Here is a 24319-nt window from a genome sequence, read left to right on the forward strand (position 1 = left end):
TTGTAATGTTTGTCCACTACAAAATGAAATAGCCCAGTAGGTTGAAATTACCATAGCAAATGCTATTAAATGACAAAGTCAACTCTGCTACATCTCTACCTTTGATCCATAGCTCATGTCAGTTCCTGGAATGTCAGAAGTGGGGGCCTAGTCCCAGATAACAAAGCCCCCCTTGTATTCCTGCCTATAGGCTGCTCCTCAGTAGCGGTGGCGGCAGCTCTGCTGTGTAAATATGTCCTACACATGGTGCCCTGCGCCTTCCTGTCTGTGCACACACTGCGCCATTTGTCTCCTCCACACTCTCCTTAGTGTATTCTGGAATTTCTAATTCCCCCCTGACATCGTCTAGAATACACAAGACGTGTGTATTTGTATGGAGCTTACTCACTCTGGAGTAGATTATCAGCTCTGAGGACAAGGATTGTGATTACATTTGATATATTATTGGAATGGATCTGGAGAGAAGAGAAGCCTTAGTGTTTCCTCCATATAGGATCTAGATATGGCTGTATTCAGTAATTACAATAAAAAAAAAACCTGAATGTGTGAACACAGCCTGATATTATTAGGTTATGTTATGCTGCGTTTACACGAAACGATTAACGATGTTGGAGTAACGATTTTTTTTCATAACGATCAGCGTTTAGCCGATACTATATATCGTACGGAAATTCGTTTTGCGATCGCTTTAGCCTATCTCACTCATTGGTTAAATCGGCGAAAGACTGTTTACACTGAACGATCTGCGAATTTTTTGCGACCGACGAATTTAGAACATATTGTAAGATCAAAATGAACGATTTCTCGTTCGTTGTTTGATCGTTCGCCGCATTTACACGTACGATTCGAATTCGATCGTTATCGTGCGAATTTGCATGATAATCGTTCCGTGTAAACGCAGCATTATTTCGTATTATTTGGCCCAGGACTCGGCTTTCCTGGGATCTGATCCACTATTATTACATTCATGAGATGCTCTTTTTGGTCTCATAGGGCTCAGAAATACACAATGGCCTCCATTATATGAGCATCTGCATAGGAGACTCACAGATGGGAGACAGCGGCTTACTGGATGATAAGTGTCTGGTGCTGCCTGTATACTAAGGGATGACTGTATACCTGGTGTCCTGACTGCATATTCAGTGCTCACTGTATATTAGATACTGAGTACATAGACATACATCACTGACTATATACCTGGTGCTGCCTGTATACTAAGGGATGACTGTATACCTGATGTTAGCCATACACCTTGTGCCATCTGTATTTACAGTCCTGACTGTATGTTTAGTGCTCACTGTATATTAGATACTGAGTACATAGACATACATCACTGACTATATACCTGGTGCTGACTGTACACCTGAGACATTTTTTTTTGTGCAGAGCACTGACTATACACTCAGTCTTATCTGTATGCACAGTGCTGATAGTCTACTCAGTGCTTGGTGTATACCTGGTGTCATCATTATGTACCATGCTGGCTGTATACCCCCATCCCATCTGTATACTCAGTGCTCAGTGCATACCCGGTGTCATCTTTATGTGCAGTGTTGGCTCTGTACCCTGTCCCATCTGTATACACAGTGCTGCATGTAAACTCAGTGCTGGGTATATACCCAGTGTCACCTGTATGTATAGTGCTGACAGTATACTTCATACCGGCAATATACCAGTTCCCATCTGTATGTACTGTGATGACAGTATACTTTGTCCAATCAATATGTACAGTGCTGACAGTATATTCGGTCCAATCAGTATGTACAGTGCTGACAGTATACTCGGTCCTATCTCTATGTACAGTGTGGACAGTATACTCAGTCTAGTAGATATATACAGTGCTGACAGTATACTTGCTACAGGTAGATGGGGGAGGGGGTTAATAAATGGGCAGTGGTCACATGTATGGGGAATGTCACACTGAGACCGCTTCATACATGTGGATGCCATATTGTACCCACGGCATCCCATAGATTTACATTCCTGTAACCCAAGAGCTTGCATTCTATTCTACATTAGTGTACTGCCCCCACCCATGTGTGACCCCAGCTGACCGTCCCCCTACCCCTCTCTATATTCCACTGACTGCTTGTCTATTTTCTTTACAGAGAGTTGGACTACCAGGACCCCCAGGTCCCCCAGGACCACCTGGAACACCGGGCAAGGATGGAATAGATGTAAGTAATAGGGCTGATGGGAAGCTGGACGACTGTGCACAGAGGCAATGGTGGGATTAACCCTATCCTGGCTGCAGGGAGTTAGCATATGGATGGCTTTCATTGTGAGCTGGTGGGCTGCGACAGAGAAGAGGTTAATGGCATTCCTGTGCTGAGAGAGCGGAGTGTTTATCCAGAGGAGTATAAAGAAGGCTCTGTGCACCCCCCACCTCCTGCCAGGAGGGTCCGGTCCTCACAGAGCCTCCAGTGTCCTGCCCCTACCTCTCCGCTCACTGCCCTCTGCTACACCACTCTTTCATTGTAGGAAGCTGGATCCAAGAATCGCACAACTGGTTGCTCCATAGCAAACCTGATGAAGACACCACTCAAAATGTGTTGTAATAAAGAACTACTGCAACTGATGTTCACACCGTGCTCCTGTAACCTGGTTACTTTCCTGTCTCTCTTCACTATTCCGTAGTGTTGTCCGATCTCTTTGAGGGCCCCAAAACATGTCACTTGCCGCCGGGCCCCCAGTAACACAACTAGGGCCCTGATTTAGCTATCCCTCCTACTACGTCACACTCCTACCCCCAAATTTCACCCATATTAATGGTGGGCACCCCAATTGAACATGGAACAAAAAAATTGTACAGCAACTCATTCCTCAGGAAGCATTGTAGTCACAGGTCCTCCAATAAATGGTGCAGCCAGGTCCCCTCCCCCATGAATGGCATGGCCACATCCAAAAAAATGGGCCTGTCCTACACTGTTTGTATCTGCGGATTGGTTGCCTGACTCTTCCTGGCAGCCATGTTGGAAAGCGCTTTTTTTTTTGTGGATCCACAAATACAGAGCATTGCAGATAGTTTTCTGTGGGCAGCGGATCGGTTGTTTTGTGGTCCGCAAACACAGTGCATCCCTGTGCACATAGAGCAGCTAACTTGCCCCCCCCCCCCCCAATGTAGGACCACCTCATGCCCCGCAACATATAGTGCAGTCACATGTCTTCCACCCAAATGTAGGACCACCTCGTGCCCCCCCAACATGTAGTGCAGTCACATATCGCCTTCTCCAGTTCTACTCCCCATCCAGCGCCTGTGTCCTACTGCTGAAGCCTGGCCTGAGCAGTAAGCAGCTATAGCCTGTGATACTGCCACCTGATGTTTGTTCGGTTATACCACCTATTAGGGTATATTCTAATGTAGCAGCCATGTTGCATTTGATATCTGATATATCTAATACCTATATACTCTATGATGTGGGCTTTACTACTATCTATAATTGCCAACCACTTCACACTAGACCATGGATGGGGAACCTGTGGCCCTTTACCTGTTGCAAAACTACGATTCCCATCTTGCCAGGACAGCCTCTGGCTGAAAACCTTGGGGGGGATTTATCAAGACCAGCATACTCCTACACCGTTCTTAAATTAGGCCCCACCCCCTTTTCTTAGGGAATATTTACTAAGCCTGTATTCACACGTTCCGTCCGGAACGCAGACGTGAAATGCCTGTAACGGAGGTTTGTGGGGCTGCTTCATTACAGTGCGGCGCATATTCATACAGTTCCCCTGCTCCCAGCATCACGTGAGAGATGCTGCCTGTGCAGGTGGTGGGGGGACTCCGTTTCAGGCATGCCATGTCTGTGTTCTGTGTAGAACATGGAACGTGTGAATGCGGCCTAATGCGCCTCTTAGTGAATCCGGCTGGCCAGGCACCACCTGAACCTGCGCCCGCCGTATCAGATCTACACCTGCTTCCAGCCTGCGGAAATCATGATAAATGAGGCGTCGGAGGCCACACCTCCTTCCTGTCTTGCCATGCCCTGCCCACCCATGAGGTGAGCGGGGGATATGGCAGGCATACATCGGGGAGAATCTGCACCTTCTCCCTGGCGTACGCCCCTACCGTAACTTTCATAAATATACCCCCCTGTGTCCTGGCATCATTTCTGTTACTGTGACAAGTACCACCTACCTAACCATTGTACTCACCAAGTCCCCTCCTTCATGGCAGCAGGAACCCCCAATGGCAGTATTAAAACTTTCTATGCGCAAACCTTTGAATGCACCAGATTTATCACCATGATGTGGGCTATATAAGTAGTTGTTGTCCCACGGTGGCACACTTTAGGCCACAAGCCCTAAAACCTCTGTCATTAGTAACTCTAGCCCCTACATTAGTAACTCTAGGCCAGTGACTCCACCCGCAGAACTGTGAATGTAGCTCTGGAGTATAACACTTGAAGAATTCAGCAGTTTACTATGAAGTCAATAAATTTAAAGGAAATGTATCACATAGATTTTTTACTTATCAGAGCCGGGTACTGAAACACTTTTTTATCTATTTCTAGTGTCTGATTGTAATTTTTTTATTTGATTTTTTTTATATTCATATGAGGGCAGGCATCTTGCCTGATCTGTATTTATAACATTTGGGGATATCACAGTTAGGCCCCTGGACCATAGGTGACAATGAACAGGACATGTCCCATTCAAATAAATGAGAAAGGCTTCTGGGCATGCTCAGTGACTTTTATAGAGGTGATTCTACAAGGAGGGGGTTGCTAAGTTGTAATTAGCAGCTATTGTGTGCACCTCTATTATCTATATACTGCTGTCACCTCTGTCCTCCTTTCTGTGTTATCTATATACTGCTCTTATTTGTCAATGTTCTCCGTTATGCATTATCTATATACTGGTTGTACCTGTCACTGTACTACTGTCTGTGTATATATACTGGTGTCACCTGTAACTGTACTACTGTCTGTGTTATCTATGTACTGGTGTCACCTGTCACTGCACTCGTTTCTGTATTATCTATACCCTCACCGGCCACTTTATTAGGTACACCATGCTAGTAACGGGTTGGACCCCCTTTTGCCTTCAGACTTGCCTCAATTCTTCGTGGCATAGATACAACAAGGTGCTGGAAGCATTCCTACCATCCGAATGCCGCAGCAGAAATTGAGACTCATCAGACCAGGCAACATTTTTCCAATCTTCTACTGTCCAATTTCGATGAGCTTGTGCAAATTGTAGCCTCAGTTTCCTGTTCTTAGCTGAAAGGAGTGGCACCCGGTGTGGTCTTCTGCTGCTGTAGCCCATCTGCCTCAAAGTTCGACGTACTGTGCGTTCAGAGATGCTCTTCTGCCTACCTTGGTTGTAACGGTTGGCTATTTGAGTCACTGTTGCCTTTCTATCAGCTCGAACCAGTCTGCCCATTCTCCTCTGACCTCTGGCATCAACAAGGCATTTCCGCCCACAGAACTGCCGCTCACTGGATGTTTTTTCTTTTTCGGACTATTCTCTGTAAACCCTAGAGATGGTTGTGCGTGAAAATCCTAGTAGATCAGCAGTTTCTGAAATACTCAGACCAGCCCTTCTGGCACCAACAACCATGCCACGTTCAAAGGCACTCAAATCACCTTTCTTCCCCATACTGATGCTCGGTTTGAACTGCAGGAGATTGTCTTAACCATGTCTACATGCCTAAATGCACTGAGTTGCCGCCATGTGATTGGCTGATTAGAAATTAAGTGGTAACGTGCAGTTGGACAGGTGTACCTAATAAAGTGGCCGGTGAGTGTATACTGGTGTCATTGTGCTCCTGTCTGTATTATCTATATACTGGTGTCACCTGTCACTGTACTCCTGTCTGTGTTATCTATATACTGGTGTCACCTGTCACTGTACTCCTGTCTGTGTTAGCTATATACTGCTGTCACTGTACTCCAGTATTTGTTATTTATATACTGACGTCATATATATATATATATATATATATATATATATATATATATATATATATATATATATATATATATATATATATACTGTTGTCTCCTGTCACTGGTTACTGTCCTATCTGGATTATCTAGATAATGTTATCACCTGTTACTGTGCTCCAGTCTGTGTTATCTATATACTGGTGTAACCTTTCACTGTTCTCCTGCCATTGTTATCTATATACTGGTGTCCAACAAAACACAACAATCACTGAACTCAGGGAGAACAGTGAAAAATTCCAATGGAGTACTCATTTACGAGTCTCCATTGATTGTCCCATACAAAATTTAAATATGCAAAAAAGGGGTCCGTGGAGCCTCAGTTACGAGTCTCAAAACACGGGAATAGCCAGATATCCCTCTCTCCAGAGAAGGAAGCCCATTGCCAAGGGGTGCCTCCTAGTGGGGAGAGCACCAAACCACCCTGATACGTAGTCCCTCAGGTCCTCACTCTGTTGCGAGCTTTAGGACCCAAATAGGGAAACACCAGGGTGGCCCCTGTGAGTCAATACTGGTATATACTGGTGTCACCGATCTTTGTAGTCCTGTCTCAGTTATCTATATACTGGTGTCTCTTGTGACTGCACTCCTTTCTCTGTTATCTGTATACTGGTATCACCTGTCACTGTACTCCTGTCTTTGTTATCTATATACTGCTTCGACCTGTCACTGAATTCCTGTATTATCTACTGTACATACCGGTGTCACCTGTCACTTTGCTCCTGTCTGTGTTATCTATATACTGCTGTCACTGTACTCCTGTCCGTGTCATCTACATACTGGTGTCACCTTTCACTGTACTACTGCCCGTGTATATATACTGGTGTTACCCATCACTGTACTCCTATCTGTGTTATCTATACACTGCTCTCACCTATGACTGTACTCCTTTCTGTGTTATCACCTGTTACTGTCCTCTTGTGTTATCTATATACAGATATCCCCTGTACTACTGTCTGTGTTGTCTATATACTGGTGTCACATGTCACTGTTCTGCTGTCTGTTATCTATATACTGGAGTCAGGGCCGATTCTAGCTTTTCTGCCGCCTGAGGCGAAAACTGACAAAGCGCCCCCCCCCCCTCAGAGCAATAGTCAGAGAGAGAAGATCCAGGACAGGCACAGTGCATTACCGCAGTGTGTATGGGACACCACGATAGATAACAGTGTGCTCTGTGCGGTGACCAGATTTTTTAACAGTTTGAGCCACTATGGGCCCCCTGGGAGCTTCAAAACAAACAACAATCTACAACTGCTGACCTCTGACCTCAGGAGCCAGAGAAGAGCCATAAAACGGGCTGCTCTGTTAACTCTTTCAGTACTGCAGAATGTAGAGTATTACTGTGCATCACTTACATTCTGCTATACAGAAAGAGTTAACAGCAGAGCAGAACATGACTTTTATGCCTCTTCTCCTGCTCTTGCACTATGCTGAGGTCAGCTCGGAGGTCGGCAGTGCAGAGAAGACATAATATAGCGTCCCCGCTGCTGGTAACTTTTTCTTTTCTACAGTGTGTAAGTGATGCAGAGTATAATAACTCTGCATTATTGAAAGGGTTAACAGCAGGAGACACTATATCTATGTCTTATGTGATGTGAATACCTGTGAATACGAGGCTTCCAGTGCCTCCTCAGCGCTTCTCATGAGGCAACTGACAGGAAACACGGCTGGGCACTGAGCCGTAACTAGTTGTAACGATAAGGACACAGGAGGCTGATGCCGCCCCCCTCAAGGGCTGTGTTATCTGCCGCCTGAGGCAAACACTTCACCTCGCCTCATGGCAGATACGGGCCTGACTGGAGTCAACAATCTTTATACTCTAAAATATGTGTTATCTATGTACTGGTGTCACCAGTCACTGTCCTCCTGTCTGGATTATCTATATACCTTTGTCCCCTGTTACTGTGCTCCTGTCTCCATTATCTGTATACTGTTGTCACCTGTGCCTGTACTCCTATCTCTGTTATCTATATATTAGTGTAACCTGTCACTGTTCTCCAAGCTGCGTTATCTATATACTGGTGTAACCTGTCACTGTACTTTGGTATGTGTTATCTTTATACTGGTGTCACTTGTCACTCTTCTCCTTCCCGTGTCATATATATACTGGTGTCACCTGTCACTGTGCTCCTGCTTGCGTTATCTATATACTGCTCTTACCTGTCACTGTACCCCTGTCTGTGTTATCCTTGTACTCCTGTCACCTATCTTTGTTATCTATATACTAGTGTAACCTGTCACTGTTCTCCAGGCTGCATTATCTATATACTGTCACCTCTCTGTATTCCTGTCTGTGTTACCAGCAAACTACTGTAACATGTCACTGTACTCCTTTCCATGTTATCTATATACCGGTCACTGTCCTTCTGTCTGGATTATCTATACACCGTTGCCCCCTGTTACTGTGCTCCTTTCTGTGTTATCTCTTTACTGGTGTAACCTGTCACTGTTCACCTGTCTGTGTTATCTATATACTGTTGTCACCTCTCTGTATTCCTGTCTGTGTTATCAGCATACTGCTGTAACCTGTCACTGTACTTAGGTGACAACGGTATATAGATAGCTAAGTACAGTGACAGGTTACAGCAGTATGCTGATAACACAGACAGGAATACAGAGAGGTGACAACAGTATACAGAGAACACAGACAGAAGTACAGAGGCAGATAACAGCAGTGTATAGATGGAACAGACAGTGACAACTGACCCTATTATATAGAGGCAGAAATAAAGTGACAGGTGACAACGGTATATAGATAGCTGTCACTTTATTTCTGCCTCTATATAATAGGGTCAGTTGTCACTGTCTGTTCCATCTATACACTGCTGTTATCTGCCTCTGTACTTCTGTCTGTGTTCTCTGTATACTGGTGTCACCTGTCACTGTACTCCTGTCAGGGTTATTTGTATACCGTGTACACCTGTTAGGGTGTGTATACACAGACAGATTTATCTGACAGATATCTTACGAATTGTAGCCAAAGCCAGGAAGACTATAAGCAGAGAACAGGTCATAAAGGAAAGACTGAGAATTTTCATCTTTTCAAATCCATTCCTGGCTTTGGCTTCAATAATCTGTCAGATAAATCTGTCTGTGTAAAGCCACCTTTACTGTACTCCTGTCTGTGTTATTTATATGCTGGTTTTACCTGTCACTGCACACCTATCTGTGTTATCTATATACTGGTGTCACTTGATCAATGTACTCCTGTCAGTGTTATCTGTATACTGGTGTCACATGTAGCTTTACTCCTGTGTGTGTTATCTATGTATTGGTGTCACCTGTCACTGTAATCCTGTCTGTGTTATCTATATACTGGTGTCATCTGTCACAGTACTCCTTTCTGAGTTATCCATACTACTGCTGTAACTTGTCACTGTATTCCTATCTGTGTTATGTATATACTGGTGTCATCTGTCACTGTACTCCTGTCTGTGTTATCTATATACTGGTGTCACCTGTGCCTTTCAGGTGTAACCTGTCACTGTTTTCCCATATGTGTTATCTAAATACTTTTGTTCCCTGTCATTTTACTCCTGTGTCTATATATTGGTGTCACCTATTACCATACTCCTGTCTGTGTTATCTATATACTGGTGTAACCTGTCACTGTAGTACTTTTCATGTTATCTATATAATGGTGTCATCTGTCATTGTATCCCTTTCTGTGTCATCTATGTACTGGTGTCACCTGTCATTGTAATCCTGTCTGTGTTATCTATATACTGGTGTCATCTGTCCCACTATAAACTTATGTCACCTCCCACTGGTCTTCTGTCTGGGTTATCTATATACTGGTGTAACCTGTCACTGTACTTTGGTATGTGTTATCTTTATACTGGTGTCACTCTTCTCCTTACCGTGTTATTTATATACTGGTGTCACCTATCACTGTGCTCCTGTCTGCGCTATCTATGTACTGCTCTTCACCTGTCACTGTACCCCTGTCTGTGTTATCTTTGTACTGTTTAGTATGCCAAACTAGAGAGTATAGTGGGCACCACCCTATAGCCTGAGTGCTAAACCAATGCATATAAGAAACACAGAAGGACTATGAAGAAAAAGCATATGCACAAAAAGGTAGCACATCAAGAAAAAAATCTTTATTTAAAAAGCCTTACAATACACAATATATATACAAAACAGGAGCAGTAAACCTAGGGAGACAAGCCCTAAATGCCACTCAACATTAAAAAACACTAAAATGTCATCCTTGGTCCAGCTGGCGTCCCAGCCCGGACTCAACACCCTACCTGACCCCGGACACAACACCCTACCTGACCCCGGACACAACACCCTACCTGACCCCGGACACAACACCCTACCTGACCCCGGACACAACACCCTACCTGACCCCGGACACAACACCCTACCTGACCCCGGACACAGCACATGAGTACAATGCAAGAAGAAAATCTCCAAAACTATTACAACAATAAAGGGTAATGCAGTGAGGAAGCCGGGTATGGCGGAACACGTGGGGTATTTTTGCTGCTTCCACCTGACCCATCCTTTTATCTACTGGCCCGCACATGGTAATATTGTTTTCAGTACACTTTTCATTTTCATTATTAGTCACTGCATTACCCATTATTTTTGTAATAGTTTGGGGGATTTTTTTTTCTTGCATTGTACTCATGTGCTGTGTCCGGGGTCAGGTAGCGTGTTGTGTCCAGAGTCAGGTAGGGTGTTGTGTCCAGAGTCAGGTAGGGTGTTGTGTCCAGAGTCAGGTAGGGTGTTGAGTCCGGGCTGGGACGCCAACTGGACCAAGGATGACGTTTTAGTGTTTTTTAATGTTGAGTGGCATTTAGGGCTTGTCTCCCTAGTGTCTACTGCTCCTGTTTTGTATATATATTGTGTATTGTAAGGCTATTTAAATAAAGATTTTTTTTCTGGATGTGCTACCTTTTTGTGCATATGCTTTTACTTCATAGTTCTTCTTTGTACTGCTGTCACCTGTCACTGTACTCTGGTTTGTGTTATCTATATACTGGTGTCATCGGTCATTGTAATTCTATCTGTGTTATCTATGTACTGGTGTCACCTGCGCCTTTCCTCCTATCTCTGTTATCTATATACTGGTGTCATCCATGCCTGTACTTTTTATCTATATGCTGTTTTCACCTGTCACTGTTCTTCTGTCTGCATTATCTCTATGCGGTATGTGTTATCTATATTCCTGGGTCACCTGTCACTGTACTCCTGTCTGTGTTATCTATATACTGGTGTCACTGTACTGCTGTCTGTGTTACCTATATACTGGTGTGACCTTTTAGGGTTCTTCTACTTGTGTTATCCATATACTGCTGTCTCCAAACTGCAAGTGTCAAGACAAATGCTATATACCCCCCCCCCCCCCCAACGTGTACACATGATAAAAACCTGTTGTCCCAAAAAAAATTTTTTATAATAAAATTGTGGTTCTTGGCAAGCAATGTGATTAAATATAAAGTATCAACAGGTTACCTTAATGTGGTGAGTTGGTTCATTCTATTTGATCAAATTGTTTGCTAGAAAATAAATAGGTTTTTATTGTGTGTGTACTCTGGGGGGAGTATATACTATGGATCCTGTCATTGTACTCCTGTCTGTGTTAACTATGTACTGGTGTCAGCTGGTGTCTTCTGTTTGTGTTATCTATATATTGCTGTCATCTGTTACTGTATTCCTGTCTGTGTTATCTATATACTGGTGCCATCTGTCACTGTACTCTTTTCTGTGTTATCTGTATAGTGGTGTCACCTGTTACTGTACTCCTGTGTGTTATCTATATACTGCTGTTACCTGTCACTGTACTCCTTTGTGTTATCCATATACTGCTGTCACTGTACTCTTGTCTGTGTTATCTATATACTGCTGTCACCTGTCACTGTATTCCTGTTTGTGTTATCTATATATTGGTGTCCTCTGTCACTGTGCTCCTATCTGTGTTATCTGTATAGTGGTGTCACCTGTTACTGTACTCCTGTGTGTTATCTATATACTGCTGGCACCTGTCATGTTCATAATTTGGGGGCGTGTTTTTTGGACCCTCAACGTCCCAATTTACTCCCAATTTGCTACAGCCGCAAATACGGCCAAAAAAGTAACTGAGCAAAAAGTGTTATGTAAACACAGCCTAAAGCCCGGACAAGCTGTTGTAATTAAATTACTGTAGATCCAGCAGATGAATTGTACGTGATGAGCTGGGGAGGCTGCACGTTTTTCCTGCAGTGGCCACTACAGGAGAAATGTGGTATTACACTGCACCCATTTCAGTGAATGGGTGACTATGTAATATATAGTGGTGCTGGGTCCTCAAGAGTAGACGTTCCAGCTAAATGAGATCGGACCCCTGGATATCCTGTACAAGACGTTGGATAGGGGTTATAACTACTGATGATGCATTTGTTGGAATCTTTATTAGACTTTTTTTTTCACTAACATCTTTTAATTTTCATCTTGCAGGGTGAACTCGGCCCCCCTGGTTTACCTGGACCCCTAGTAAGTACTAAGTCACAATCCATACAATAGTTAGGGGCTTGTGCTAGTAGACAGTAGCCAATCAGAAGTAATAGAGCTGCAATGTCAGGAGGGGACAGGAAGGGGAATTTAGACATTGCTGCTTAGCTGTAGTCACTGATCCCTGCTGCGGTAAATGTGGTGAACACCGGCACATGCCATGGTATGGCGCTACTCCATATGTGAGTTACCAGTGCACGGTATAAAACTCCCATAACCACAAGTCCCAGAATAGCTTCCTGGCCATAGGTAACCAGTTCTGGACGGCATACAGAACAACACATCAGAATTGTCTAATAGATCTTTGTCTTCTAATTTAAAAGGGTCCAAAAGGAGCCCCTGGAAAACCAGGAGAAGCTGGGAAAGCCGGACTGTCTGGACTGCCAGGTATAGATGTAAGTAATTCATTCTTCTCTTTAGGATATTACATGATGTAAATATGACAAAGCCAGGAGCTTAAAGTGGTTTTCCCGATTAAAACCTACTTGTCCCCTAGCAGAAGGTCCAATCACCGTGCCCTTGGCGATCTTCAGATCAACCCCCAGCCATGGCCGTATCAACAGCTGCTGCTGCCCTAGGCACTAAACCTAAAGACGCCCCATCTTGGGGAGCTTGGGGGAGCGTGGTTTCGGAATCACATTTTTAATGGTTTTTAACTACTTAAAACATAAACAAATTTCCACATTGAACCAGTGATTAGAGCCGTCTGCATATTGTCTGACGTAATTCTCCCACAGGATTGGTAAATTGGTAGATAATCGCTCCAGGTGTCACATTTACCACCGCCACACCACACCTGACCAATACCACCATACTGTGACTGAATAACACTGCCACACCATACCTAAACAATACTGACATACTGTGACTGGATACCACCCCCACACCAGACCTGACTAATACCAACATACTGTGACTGGATAACACCACCATACCACACCCGACCAATACTGTGACTGAATAACACCACCACACCAGACCTGACCAATACCGCCATTCTGTGACTGGATAACACCGCCATACCAGACCTAAACAAAACCGCCATACTGTGACTGGATAACACCGCCACACCAGACCTAAACAATACCAACATACTGTGACGGGATAACACCACCACACCAGACCTGACCAATACCGCCACAGCAAACCTAAACAAAACAGACATACTGTGACTGGATAAGACCGCCACACCAGACCTAAACAATACCGACATACTGTGACTGGATAACACCACCACACCAGACTTGACCAATACCGCCACACCAGACCTAAACAATACCGACATACTGTGACTGGATAACATCACCAAACCAGACTTGACCAATACCGCCACACCAGACCTAAACAAAACCGACATACTGTGACTGAATAAAACCGCCACACCAGACCTAAACAATAACGACATACCGTGACTGGATAACACCACCAGACCTGACCAATACCGCCATACTGTGACTGGATAACATCGCCACACCAGACCTAAACAAAACCGACATGCTGTGACTGGATAAGACCGCCACACCAGACCTAAACAAAACTGACATACTGTGACTGGATAAGACCGCCACACCAGACCTAAACAAAACCGACATACTGTGACTGGATAATACCGCCACACCAGACCTAAACAAAACCGACATGCTGTGACTGGATAAGACCGCCACACCAGACCTAAACAAAACTGACATACTGTGACTGGATAAGACCGCCACACCAGACCTAAACAATACCGACATACTGTGACCACACCAGACCTGACCATTAGCACCATATTGTGACTGGATAACACTGCCACACGAGACCTGACCAATACCACCTTACTGTGGCTGGATAATACCACCATACTGTGACTGGATAACACCGCCACACCAGACCTAAACAATACCACCTTACGGTGACTGGATAATACTACCATACTGTGACTGGATAAAATTGCCACACCAGAACTAAACAATACCGACATGACTGGTGGAAGATTGCTGCACGGATCCCCCAAAGTGCAGCCCCCCTGCCGCCCGGAAGCAGAGATGACAGGATTGTAGAAGACAACTACTCGCCTACTCCCTCTGTACCGGCAGGCTCACATGTTCACCGGCACGGGGGGAGTAGTTGTCTTCTGCCCTCCTGTCATCTCTGCTGCTGGGGCGGGCGGATCCATGTCCTATTTTTTTTGCAGTGCGAGTGCGGCACGGATCGTGTGAATGGCTGCATTCACTTGAATGGTTCCGTGACCACAGACAATTTTATGGGTCGTGTGAATGCAGCCTAAGAAGCCACTGGCTCCATAGAGAATGAATAGAGCTGCGGGTCACATAAGAAGTCACTGGCTCCATAGAGAATGAATAGAGCTGCGGGTCACATAAGAAGTCACTGGCTCCATAGAGAATGAATAGAGCTGCGGGTCACATAAGGAGCCGCTGGCTCCATAGAGAATGAATAGAGCTGCGGGTCACATAAGGAGCTGCTGGTTCCATAGAGAATGAATAGAGCTGCGGGTCACATAAGGAGCCGCTGGCTTCATAGAGAATGAATAGAGCTGCAGGTCACATAAGGAGCTGCTGGTTCCATAGAGAATGAATAGAGCTGCGGGTCACATGAGGAGCTGCTGGCTCCATAGAGAATGAATAGAGCTGTGGGTCACATAAGAAGCCGCTGGCTCCATAGAGAATGAATAGAGCTGCGGGTCACATGCTGACCTGCGGCTCTATTCAAACCAAAGGGGCTGATCTGGTAAACGCTGTTGAGGTATAGGGGTTAGACCCCCTGCAATCTTTTACCTGTTCCGTGTATAAGGGACAAGTAGGTTTTAATCAGGCAACCCCTTTTAACAGGTTGGTATCTCCCAGTGGGGCACTGCCTGGTACTAATAGTGCAGTAACATGCATCCCATCATAGGATTACCCAGTGTGTATCTGCTCCAATGCAATATGCTAGCTATTGTGCTTCTATGGGACCCCTCAGTCTGGGTACAGCCTCTGCTCTTATCCCCCCTCTAGCTGTGCCTCGGTTTATTACATTGATCTAATTTATTTTTTATTTTCAAGGGACTAACTGGACCTGATGGGAAACCCGGCCCTGATGGACCACCAGGAGAACGGGTAGGTGGATTGTGGAAGGTTGAATCTGGCATCAGGAATAAAGGGGACCTCTACCAAAAGAAGATCTAAATTATCTGGCATGTTACTGAAATACAGTGATTAATAAAAAAATGGCTGCTTTCTTCCTAAACGGCGCCACACCTGTCCCCAGGCTGTGTGTGGTATTACAACTCTGCTTCATTCACTTTAATAGAACTGAGCGGCAAACCCCCACCCAACCTGAGGACTAGAGTGGTGCAGTATATGGAAGCAGCCGTGTTTTTCTAATCCTTTTTCTATTCCCTTCAATGGGCTGAGGTTCAATATCAGACACAACCTGTGCACCAGTATGGCCCAGTTACTGAAAATATTTTCACCACACTGGTCTTATCCCAGACAACCCTCTTTTATCATCCATATCTTCTCACCTCTTTTCCTTTATCTTCTTTTTATCTTAATCCATTTCCATTCATTGCATTTTTTTAATCCTCATTCCTGTATTTTCTCCCATCATAACCATTTTCATCAACGTCCATCGTCCACGTCCTTACTCTTATGATCATCCATGCTCTGTCAGTACCAGGTCTATGACCACCATCAACAACATCACCCATATCATCATCATCATCATCACCACCACCACCACCACAATCATCATCATCATCCACTTCCATAAATCCAAATCCACTTATCCTTACCATCATACTCATCATACACCTGTCACCTACAATCCTCTATCATCATCCATTCTCCTTAGTTATCTATGTCACAGCCGTCCACTACTCCTATCATCTTGTTCTCCTTTCTGCCTCATCTCTTACCATCATGTTTCTTCTTTTGTTATGTGCATACAATTTTCCATTACTCTTCATCCATCATAAACCACTTTTCCCTAAAGAAAATACTCTGAACATTATCATCATCCAGACCGCCATTATCATCCAGTCTCCTCATTCTCTGTCATTTCTATTTTCATACATTGGGGGGGTTATCATCCTCATCGCCTTACGTTATTCCCTATACCATCTGCCATCATCACTTCATCATTATCTTCATCACACCACAATATCATCATGCATCATATTTAACATTATCATCACCATCATTAATGCATTTCCATTTACCATCATCCCAACTCAAAGTCATGATTCATCATAATATAGATTAGCATCGCCATCTTCACCTCATTTCCATTTATCACCATCCACCTCCCTCTATTATCCATCATAATCAACATCTACTATCTACAACCCTTTTCATCATTCATCATTATCAACCTCAAGATTATTATCAACAACTCATTCCCATCTATCATCATCCACATCCTGCTATTATCCATCATAATCAACATCATCATTATCATCAACAATTCATTTCAATCTATTATCTACGACCCTTTTCATCATTCATCATTATCAAGATTACCATCAACAAGCCATTCCCATCTAACATCATCCACATCCCCATCATCAACCATCATCAACATCTAGAATATTATAATAATAGTCATCCTATTTGCCCATCATCCACACACTCCTATGACACTCAGTCATCATCTATCATATTCAACAAAAAGATTTCCATCATCAATCAGTCCATTTCCATTTAACACAATTCACATTTCCCTTTCACCCGGCATCATAATCAAAATTATCATCATTCCCCCACTTTTAACTCCCATCCATGATCATCCTCTTCCTCTAACATCATCCAATTTTTTTTCTCTTACCACCTGTCTCCCATCTGATACTATAATTCCCCTATATCATCATGTTTTATCAACATCCTGTAGTTCCCTCTTTCATACGTCAATTCAGTAATCTCCTTTCTTTATTTGATGATGCATCACCCATCAATTTGTCATCATCCGATTTAATCAATTAACATCATTCAGCTCCACAATAGTAAAAGAACAAACATTGTGTATTTGGCAGGAGAACTGCATACAACAGGAAGTGACATCACCAGTATTAATGAATGTGTAGATGGATGACCACATGTACACCACAAGCCATATTGGCTTGTGTTGGACTGCCTGTTTGGTATATTGTATGATTATTAGAGATGAGCGAAGCGGGTTCGGGTTTGAGTCCATCCGAACCCGAACGATCATCATTTGATTAGCAGTGGCTGCTGAACTTGGATAAAGCTTTAAGGTTGTCTGGAAAACATGGATACAGCCAATGACTATATCCATGTTTTCCACATAGCCTTAGGGTATTATCCAACTTCAGCAGCCACCGCTAATCAAATGCTGAAAGTTCGGGTTCGGATGGACTCGAGCATGCTCCAGGTTCGCTCATCTCTAATGATTATCCATAGATAAGAAAGGTGCATATCTTCTAAGGACAACAGTCATGTTCCATTAGTTTACGGCATGTCTTATTTCAGGGAGACATTGGACCACCTGGACCTGATGGAGCTCCAGTGAGTATCAACCTACACCTGAGATGCTGACGTTCTAGACCTACTCCCAAGATACTAACATGCTAGACATATGCCCAAGATACTAACTTTCTAGACCAGGGGTGTCAAACTGGGTTTCTAGACCAGGGGTGCCCTCCAGCAGTTGCAATACCACAATTCCCATCATGCACAGACAGTCAAAGCTTTAGCTGGACAACAGCTGAAGGATCTGAGTTTGACACCAGTGTTCTATACCAACTACCATTTTAGCTCGTATTCTCCATATATATATGTGGTCAGGACTTGACCAGGACTTTAAAATACTGACGGCCAGGTTGGTTGATTAAGCATCTTTCTTGGTTCCAATACATATAGAGGCTTCTTAGGCTTGGTGATCCATTCCCCATCAATACTCGTCATGGATTCCAACTCAGAAAAGATTTACCAAGATCCACTAAGAAGTTGCTTATCCTGCCTTTCTCTATAGAAATTTACAGGAATATATGGCTTGGGGGGGGGGGGGCAATTTACATTGTCTTTTATAGTGCAGACACATAACAAGGCCCTCAGCCTTCTGAGCCAAGCACAAGAGGGCCCAGAGCTTGTTGCCCCCTCATTAACCTTTGGCCATCTCCTGAGCTGGCCCCCATTCTCTTGGCACCTCTATGGGCATATGCCTTGTCTATGAAAAACTGAAACACTTTTGTAAAACTGCTCATTGTTGGTACTTGTTAGTTATCTTATTTTTGCTTTTCTTTGTAGGGGAGAGGACCACCCGGACCTCCTGTAAGTGTGATACCTGACTCTATGCTGTTAAGTAGACTGAATATTACCTATATAGAATCATTATATAACTCACACAGTCTACTTGCTGGACCTACATGGTGTGCTTCATCTTTCATCTGAGCTTCTCTTCTGTCTGGACTCTTTGACCTCCTCAGCTTTTCCATTTTATGACCAGCCTGTGTCCTTTCTTGGTCACCTCCTTGAGCTAAACCCTGCTACTCTTACTGGTGTTTCTTATGCTCTTCCAGGGTCTTGCTGGACCAAGTGGTTTACCAGGTGGTAAAGGGCCCCAAGGTCCCGAGGTAAGTCCTTCAGCCATATCTATGATATTCAGGAAACAAGAACATTGGACACTGCTCAGATGCAAAGATGACCAAGATGGCGAATGCAGAATGTGAACATTTGGATAGTAGAAGTTGTTTATGTTGCTTAATATGTGCTGGGTATTAAGAATTCCTTTCTTGACTTTAATTGATATTTATTGCATTTTACAGGGACCCGCTGGCCAACCTGGACTTCCTGGGCCCGCAGGACCACCAGGCCCCCCAGTAAGTAATGCTAATAAAAAAAAATCTTGTATTCTGTACTATTAATAGAATGGATGGGACTAATGCTTACAGACACAGTAACTGCAACAGTAGCTGCATACGTGTGCACATTTAGTTCAGCTAAGTGCATATGTGTTGCCAATGGGAAGTAAGCCACTTCCAGAAACCTTGTGCACCATGTTATGTCCTTTAGGCAACAAAAGGTCAGACATGAGTGAAGACCAACACATACACATTAGATATCTGGGCAATCTCACCAAACTCTACAGGTTTGGCTGACATTAAATCCGTATGCTGCCTAACATGTAGGATTACATTACCTTTGGTTGGTGACGCTTCATCAGTTCATCATACAGTCTTTGTCCTTTACTACAGGGTCTTCCTGGAGTCGCTCCAGATCGCAATGGAGACCTGCAGGTAAGTAGTCCCCAGACCTTTTGGTTGTTTCTATAGTTTTCTTTATGCAATGGTCAATATCCATTTGGCAGTTCTAAAATGTTGCACCATGATTTTTCACACTGGATATGCTGCAAATACCAATTACTAATACTAATTACCAGACCCTATCAATGACTAGATACAAAGACTAAACTTTATCATTGACTTGAACTGATGACCAGACACTATCAAGAAGAAAAAAATTCACAATAACTAGTTCCTATCAATAACTATAACCAGTGTTAGAACCTATGAACGTCTAGATCCAATGACTAGTCCCAAAAATACTAGAACTAGTAACCAGAACCTATGAACGACTAGATGTAAAAGCCTAGACTCTATGAATTACTTTGACTGATGACCAGACCCCATCAAGGACTAGATACAATAACTATTCCCTATTAATAACTAGAATTAAAGAGAAGTCCAGCAACAATTTTTATTGTCACTTCCTGGATAAAATTGTGATGTCACGACCTGACTCCCAGAGCTGTGCGGGCTGTGGCTGCTGGAGAGGATGATGGCAGAGGGATGCTCAGTATCCCTCCAGTGCCCTGTGTCCCTAAGTGTCCCCCTGCCATCATCCTCTCCAGCAGCCACAGCCTGCACGGCTCTGGGAGTCGGGTCGTGACATCACCATTTTATCCAGGAAGTGACATCACCATGTTATCTAGGTAGTGAAGCCTTGATGCAGTAGTAAGTGCAAGGAAAAAAGCACTTAATAAGCATTTTAATAATAATAATAATAATAATAATAATAATAATAATTTATTATTATTTTTATTATTATTATTATTAAGTGTATATAGGTGATTTGTATAACTTTTGGAGGGCAATACAATACTTCAATAAAAAAAAAAATTCTGGACTTCTCCTTTAATGACCAGAACCTCTGAACTACTACATCCAATGACTAGACCCTATCAATGACTATGTTTAATAACCAGTTATTGTATCAAGTCAGCAGTATTGTTAAAAATATTTTGTTTGTGTCATCAGGCGGCAACCCAGTAAAGCTTAGATGTAAAGAAGGATGACAGCACTCACCAATTGCAGAAATCTTCGTTTATTTCAGTTAGGCATGTAACATTACATCACATATCACCTATGGGAAAGGCCGCTTAGAGGAGTCGAAATGTTTTAATACAAAGACACTTTGTGAGCTACATGCCTATCTGAAATGAAAAACTCCTGTAACTAGTGAGTACTGGTCATTCTTCTTACATCTGTCTCTACTATTCAGACTCTATTAATGACCAAACAATATCAATGACTTGATCCAATGACTAGACCCTATTGATGATATTGATGACTGGATCCAATGGCTAGACCATATAGATGACTGGATTCAAGGACTAGACCCTATTGATGACTAGAACCAATGACTAGACCGTATTGATGACTGGAACCAATGACTAGACCGTATAGATGACTGAATCCAATGACTAGACCCTATAGATGACTAGATCCAATGGCTAGACCCTATTAATGACTGGGTCCAATGGCTAGACCCTATCAATGATTGGAACCAATGACTAGACCCTTCAGATGACTGGATCCAATGACTAGACCCTTCAGATGACTGGATCTAATGGCTAGACCATATTGATGACTGGATCCAATTACTTTTTTCATTCATTTTTTTTTGCATAATTTTCCTGGATAGTGGAGTGCTCAGAATTTTTTGCATTATCCTAGACCCTATCAATGACTAAATGCAATGAATAGATCCTATCCTGTCAAAGACTTGGTCTAATTACCAGACCCTTTCTATGACTAAACTCATTGACTGAATAAACACAGGAGACAGCACTTTCAGTAGAAAAAAAAGTGTGGTGTGAAGTAAAGACACATTTTTCTACTGAATGTGCTGTCTCCTGCGTTTATTTGGATTGATGCCGGAGGGTGGCCCAGTCCAAGTAACTGATGTCTAGGTGCTGCCTTCCACGTGGCTCTAAATGCAATGACTGGACTCATTGACTAGTACTAATGACCAAACCATATTAATGATTAGATTCAATGACTAGACCCAATAAACGACTGGCTGCAATGACTAGACCCTATCAATGACTGGATCTAATGAGTAAAGACTAGATCTAATAACCAGACCCAATATATGCCTAGCTCCATTGACTAAACCCCATTGATGACTAGAACTAATGACCAGACTCTATTAATGACAAGAGCTAATGACAAGAGCTGATGACTAATACAAGAGTCCAACACATCCACAAAAACACCATATGAATGACTGTATCTAATTACTCTAGGTACCCTATTAATAAATAAGTCTTAGAACCAGATCATGTTAATAAGCAGATCTAATCAATTATTACTTTATCAATGAGCTGATCTCTGTCTACACCCTGTCAATGACCAAGTCATTTATTAACTAGATGTTATCGATTACTAAACTCCAAGTCTAGAGTTTATCAAAAACTGAATCCAATGACTGGTTTTAGTCATTGACTACATTCTGATAATGACCAGATCTGAACAGTAATTAGATTCTATGTCCAGATACTGTCAACAACTAGATTCAATGGCGGGACGATATTAATGACTGGGTCCAATGACTTGATCTTGTCAGTGACTGGACTCAGGATTCATTGGTTAGATCTCATCAATGTCAATGGTTAGATCAAGAGTAGCCCATGATTTTAACCAATTCTGTTTCTTTCCTAGTGTCCAGCTGTTTGCCCACCAGGACCCCCAGGCCCTCCTGGAATGCCAGGATTTAAGGTAATTTCCATAAGTGAGCGGAACCCCACAAAGTCCTATAGTTGAATTTCATCCCAGTATATGACCTCCCGAATTCAATCTTAAAGAGCCAGTCTGCCATACAGATCACTTTCTTGCAAGGCATTCTTAGCTTTTGGAGGTCCACTACTTGAGACTCCCTTCTATAAGGGCTGTATTAGACATCCTGATCCCCAAACAGGCACCAAGCTAGCCTATTACACGGCTCAATTATCACGCAGTAAGGGCTGCACGGAGATCGTTAGCGATGTTATTACATGGAACGATGATCTGCCAAATCAGCCTTATTCAGCAGATTATCGCTTCGTGTAATAGGGCCCAGCCAAGTCAACTAAAGCATGGCAGACCCCTGGTGCAAAGCATGTCATGCTCATTCATTTGTTTTTGAGATTCCTTGTCCTGATGATTCATGGTGTGATTCTAGATCCACTGAACACTTCACGGTTCAGATATTTGATATTCTGGATCCAATGGACTCCACCATGTTGCATTCCTTACTGATTGGTTACCAATATGGTTTGGATGAATTGATCATGCCCAGGTATCAACCATCTTATTCTGTTCTTTACAGGGACACACAGGACACAAGGGAGAACGAGGAGAAGTTGGAAAGGATGGTCAAAAGGTAATGCCTAGAGTTTCTCTTTCTGGAATAAGGAATACACATTGCAGGGTTTTTCCCTATTTTGAGTTTTATCAGATGTTAGCAATGGTTACTTGTTACACCTCATAGTATACATTGTGCGCATCAGTACGAGATGATACATGAAGCAGGTCGGATCTCCTCAGACAATGCGAATAGAGATCTAAACTTGGCCAAGTGAACTGGTGGTAAAACGTAGAAGTCCTTAACACCAATGAAAAAGCTGGACCTGCAATGTCTTGGGGACTAGTTGCCATCCGGACATTCTATATAGCTCTGCCACAGCCACTAACAGAGGACATGTGATAAGTTTTTTTCAACATTTTGTCTACTACCCTATGGAAATATGTGCCCAGCCCTTGTAGTCTACGTCTTTTATGGTTCTTGCAGTGAAACTGGTTTGATAAAGTGACACCAGTTTATACGAGGCACCAAACCAATAATGAGTCGATTGATCAATAGAGCAAAATGTAATTGCTCAACCAGGGGTTCATCTGAATTCATCTGCATGTGGTTTCACTGGACTTTTTAAAGTCCTGGGCCATTGTGAACCGTAGTTGCTTGTGTTGAATGATAGTTCTCGAGATTTCTTCCCCGTCACTCAGTCCTACCCAGTGTTGATCCTGTGTTAGCCATTTGATGACCACATGTGGAGCCAGCGGCAGCATAAACCCATTAAGCAGGTCATTAAGCCTCTAATTACAGGAAAGTCTTGTTTGTTTCTTCCCTAGTCCTTTGTGTTTAAATTACAACTAATCTTCATTGAATCTGACTCTGTTATCTAATCCACAGGGTGAAGCGGGTCCTCCTGGGTCCCCAGGAATCCCTGGAAGTGTGGGCCTACAGGTGAATAACACTTCATTGTAAACAGGGGAACAAGTCTCAGCCTCGGGTCTAATCATTGTCATATCATGGAATCAGTTCTTCATCTGACATGTGTTTTGTCTTTGCAGGGTCCAAGAGGTGCCAGGGGCCTAGTAGGACCCCAGGGAGCAGCAGGAGACAGGGTGAGTTTTTCATATGGTTGAGAGACTACATCCTCACCATGCCTTAACAGCTCACTGGGAGTTGCACCTTACTTATTTCTTACTTTCTTACATTAAGAATCCAATGTTTCTTTCCTTTTTTTTAGGGACCCACTGGATTTAGAGGACCCCCTGGTCCCCCAGGACCTCCTGGGAAAGCTGTACGTATGAACTTGAGGCATGTTCC

General features: G+C 43.3%; 1 protein-coding gene across 2 annotated transcripts in view; it reads left to right on the top strand.

Moving 5' to 3' along the window:
• COL9A3 (collagen type IX alpha 3 chain) overlaps positions 1 to 24319 on the top strand; it is a 48844-nt gene that overhangs the window by 6874 nt on the left and 17651 nt on the right. For both annotated transcript variants that reach the window (XM_069952124.1, XM_069952125.1), the window contains 14 exons: positions 2109 to 2177; positions 12396 to 12431; positions 12773 to 12844; positions 15494 to 15547; positions 17918 to 17953; positions 18695 to 18718; positions 18967 to 19020; positions 19213 to 19266; positions 19642 to 19683; positions 22390 to 22446; positions 23036 to 23089; positions 23900 to 23953; positions 24061 to 24114; positions 24240 to 24293. In XM_069952124.1, coding sequence (XP_069808225.1) covers positions 2109 to 2177; positions 12396 to 12431; positions 12773 to 12844; positions 15494 to 15547; positions 17918 to 17953; positions 18695 to 18718; positions 18967 to 19020; positions 19213 to 19266; positions 19642 to 19683; positions 22390 to 22446; positions 23036 to 23089; positions 23900 to 23953; positions 24061 to 24114; positions 24240 to 24293 — 714 coding nt within the window. The remainder of the gene's footprint in view (positions 1 to 2108; positions 2178 to 12395; positions 12432 to 12772; positions 12845 to 15493; positions 15548 to 17917; positions 17954 to 18694; positions 18719 to 18966; positions 19021 to 19212; positions 19267 to 19641; positions 19684 to 22389; positions 22447 to 23035; positions 23090 to 23899; positions 23954 to 24060; positions 24115 to 24239; positions 24294 to 24319) is intronic.

Source organism: Dendropsophus ebraccatus, chromosome 14 (assembly GCF_027789765.1).
Source record: "Dendropsophus ebraccatus isolate aDenEbr1 chromosome 14, aDenEbr1.pat, whole genome shotgun sequence".
In the NCBI taxonomy this organism is placed as follows: Eukaryota; Metazoa; Chordata; class Amphibia; order Anura; family Hylidae; genus Dendropsophus; species Dendropsophus ebraccatus.